Here is a 3,297-nt window from a genome sequence, read left to right as displayed (position 1 = left end):
TCACCAAGGAGGCCAGGCTGCTGTCGGCCTCACAGCCCACTCTGCCTCACCGCTCCTGGGTCGGGGTTCATCCTCATCCCCCTCTGCACCGGAAGGCTTCTGGGGGCAACCTGCTGCCGCCCCCTTTCTTGGTGGGCGGACTGGCCAGAGGCGGCAGCGCAGGCATTCTGAGCTTTAATTCAAACGCTTCACAACTGCCATTGGCTGTGCCTCCCTTTGGCGGTCCCCGGGCCCAGAGCATAGCCCTTATTCAGCCCCCAGTATGCATCACTGCACCTGTCCACCCCTACGCCGACCCCCACTGCGCCCCCATGCCTGCACACCCCGCCACCATCATGGGCACGGCCATGCCCACCACGGCAGTTCCCTTACCTTGCTCTCCCAAGCCAACTCCCCTCTCCCCGGCCGGCCCCGCCCCCACCCCCTCCACCCCCCCCGCCGTGCTCTCGCCGACCCCCCGGCCAAAGCCTGGTCCTCCTATTCCTTCTCGCGCCTCCTCTCCCCCGTGCAGCTCCACGCCTCATCCATCCTCGAGCCCAGTGCCTTGCCCCAAGCCCATCCCTCCACCCTCCCCGCGCTCCTCCTCCCCCTCTCCCTGCTCCACCCCTCCTCCTCCGCTGCCCTCCGTCCCTACCCCCGCCCCCATGCCTCCAACCTATGGGGCGAGGTCACCGCTCACCAGCTCCTCTCCCCCCTCCTCCCCCCCAGCCTGTCCCCAGAGTCCCAGGGCCAAAGCCTCCCACACGCCTCCCCCCCCGTCTCCCCTGTCCGGCCTTAGTCCCGCTCAGACTCCCACCCCCCCTCCCACCCCGCCCCGTCCACACACCCCTACGTCCACCCAAATGCCCCCTCCTGTCTCCGCCCTACCCCCTGGCCCCCCTAGCTCCGCTCCGTCCCTGGGTGCCGGTCAGAGCCTGAACCCAGCTCATGCTACCCCTCTATCCCCCTCCCCACACCCAGGTCAATCTCCCATCTCTCCCCCCGTCCATCTCTCTGCCCCCGCTTCACCTAGGGCTTTGACCCCCAGCTCAGCCCTTGCCCCTTCCCAGATGCCAAGACAGTCCCCGACCCAGATGCCCTCAATGAGCCCGGTTCCAGCCCCCAACCCTTCGGCTACAGCTACTAGACCCCCCAGTAAAATAAAGTTCTCAGTGCATCCCGTGCTTCAGTCTCCTACCGGGCCTTCGCCTGCTGCAGGCAATGCTGCAAAACAACCTGAAGCAACCCCCAGCGCTGCTAACTCCAACCCCATCAACACCACTGCCACCACCACCGCCACCACCACCACCACCCCCACCACCCCCAACACGTCTGCGGTCCATGCTGCATCCTCCTCCAATACCCCCAACCAAGCGCCGACCACCACTGCTATTCCGACCCATTCTCCAAAACTCGGTGCACACCCTGCACACACTGCCCACAGCGCTCAGCCACCCGCCCAGCCACCTGCTGCGACCTCCCACGGAGCAGCCCTCCCCCAGGCAGCCGGTCCCCCGGCCGCCACCCAGACCGGCTCCCACAACACTGCCAAGAAAGACCCAGAGCTGCCTCTGGCCAGGAAGGACTCTGAGGGACTGAGACACAAACTCGCTGCCAACATGTAGAGGAGAAGGAGAGTGGAGGGAGAGAGCCAGCAGGTCCCAGCGGAGCTCATGAACTGGTTTTGTAGGGGCTCTGGGTTTTGTAGGGGCAGCTGTTTAGCAGAGCAGTTGGGGTTTACAGGTGTTTAAAGCTGTTTTCTGTACCCCTTTCTGTTGGAGATGAACATTACTTGATGAGACGGGTTACCGCATCATTGACATGTTGTATCTGACTCACAATCACAGACTGAATGTGATTCGTCCTAAGTGATGAGAACAACAGGTGTTTGTGAGATTCTTGACGAAGCAATCAATCCAGTAAGATGCTATATGTATATTTAGCAGGGCAGTCTAGGGTAGGGTTAAAGGTTGAATCAAAGTGTAATCATATCTGTGATTGTGGAGGAAGGCAGGGGAGCTGAAGGGGAAATGACATCACAGCACAGATGTAGGCTAAAGCAATAGCTGGGAGTCAGGAGAGACGGTTGTATATCTGTGCATTTTCTTAATCATAAAAAACAATAAGCTTTTAGTCTTATGAGACACTGAGAAAAAAAGGTTTAGGGTATTATCAGATAGCAGAAAAAGAAAAGAACACAATCTTGTTTTAAAAAGAAGAGTGTCACTACATTCCTCATGCAGCTAATCAGCAGATACTTCCAGGTTTCCAGCTCCGCCCCCTCTCGCTTCCCATTGCTCACCAAGGTGTAATACTTTATCACCGGATCAATAGCTATAAGGTTGTATTGAATTATTACTGTGAAGTTGTTCTCATAGCAATCCAAACTATTAGCAGCAGTTCTCTCGTAGTTTTGTTGTTCCAGATGCGTGGTGTTTAGCTTTTTTCGAGTAAGACAAAAAAAGTCTTAAACCTTCATGGTCACACTGCAAAAAAAACTGTTTAAAGAAGGATGTGTTTTTGTGTCACATTTAATATTGCTCCTTTGTACATTGTGGCTTTGAGTTATATGTGCTCCACCTCACTCCTTGTAAATAAGTTAAAGTCTGTGTTCGCCTCCTCCTTCCACACTTTGTCTTTCCCTCTCTGCCATCTTGGCCTATTTTCATCTCTTTATCAGGGTTGAAAATCACTCCATTCCTCTCACCTGTTTTTGTTTTTGTGTTGTTTTATTATGGCCACGTGCTCAGTTCCAGCCCCCTCCTCTTGTATGTCAATCCGCCGCGCCCTTTGTGGGAGCTCCAGTAATGTTTGGTGTTTTGTGTGGTAGCTACCTGTTCCTAAATTAACCCCTTGATACCACGTTGCCTAGACTTTACATTCAAGGACAAAATCTTTATTTTATATTTATCTCAGCATTAGCTTTGGAGCAAACCTACGCCTAAACAACGCTATTAGAGAAAGATGATGACGTTGGTGCAAATCATTAGGATGACATAGTTTGAAAAAGAGAAAAAACATACTTGATGAGGATGTTGCCGAGGATGGTGAAGACAGCTGTATATCTGTGGTTGTAAGAATAAAGCAGATTTATTGTTGACTATGTGCTTACTGAAGTGTGTCGATGTGTTTACTTTAACAGCGTTTGCATGTACACCTGTTCTTACACTTATATATAATTATGTCATTATGAAAGCATGACTGAATGAATTAAAGGATTTTATGGAATAAATGTGTTCATGTCTGAATGAATAGGGCAATGACTGAATTAATTAGCGGGTTGGTGAAAGAATGAATAGTCAATTCCTGAATTCATGG

The 3,297-nt window shown here is 52.9% G+C and overlaps 1 protein-coding gene across 1 annotated transcript in view; it reads left to right on the top strand.

The window, feature by feature from the left end:
* LOC115553923 (potassium/sodium hyperpolarization-activated cyclic nucleotide-gated channel 2) overlaps window positions 1-3,090 on the top strand; it is an 18,341-nt gene extending 15,251 nt beyond the window's left edge. Inside the window, exon 9 of the mRNA XM_030370466.1 lies at window positions 1-3,090. This exon is cut by the window's left edge and continues 924 nt beyond it. Coding sequence (XP_030226326.1) covers window positions 1-1,604 — 1,604 coding nt within the window. The 3' untranslated portion in view covers window positions 1,605-3,090.
* Window positions 3,091-3,297: the final 207 nt, after the last annotated feature.

Source organism: Gadus morhua, chromosome 11 (assembly GCF_902167405.1).
Source record: "Gadus morhua chromosome 11, gadMor3.0, whole genome shotgun sequence".
Lineage (NCBI taxonomy): Eukaryota > Metazoa > Chordata > Actinopteri > Gadiformes > Gadidae > Gadus > Gadus morhua.
The sequence above is the reverse complement of the archived record's forward strand: the minus strand, read 5'-3'. Positions and strand labels throughout refer to the sequence as shown.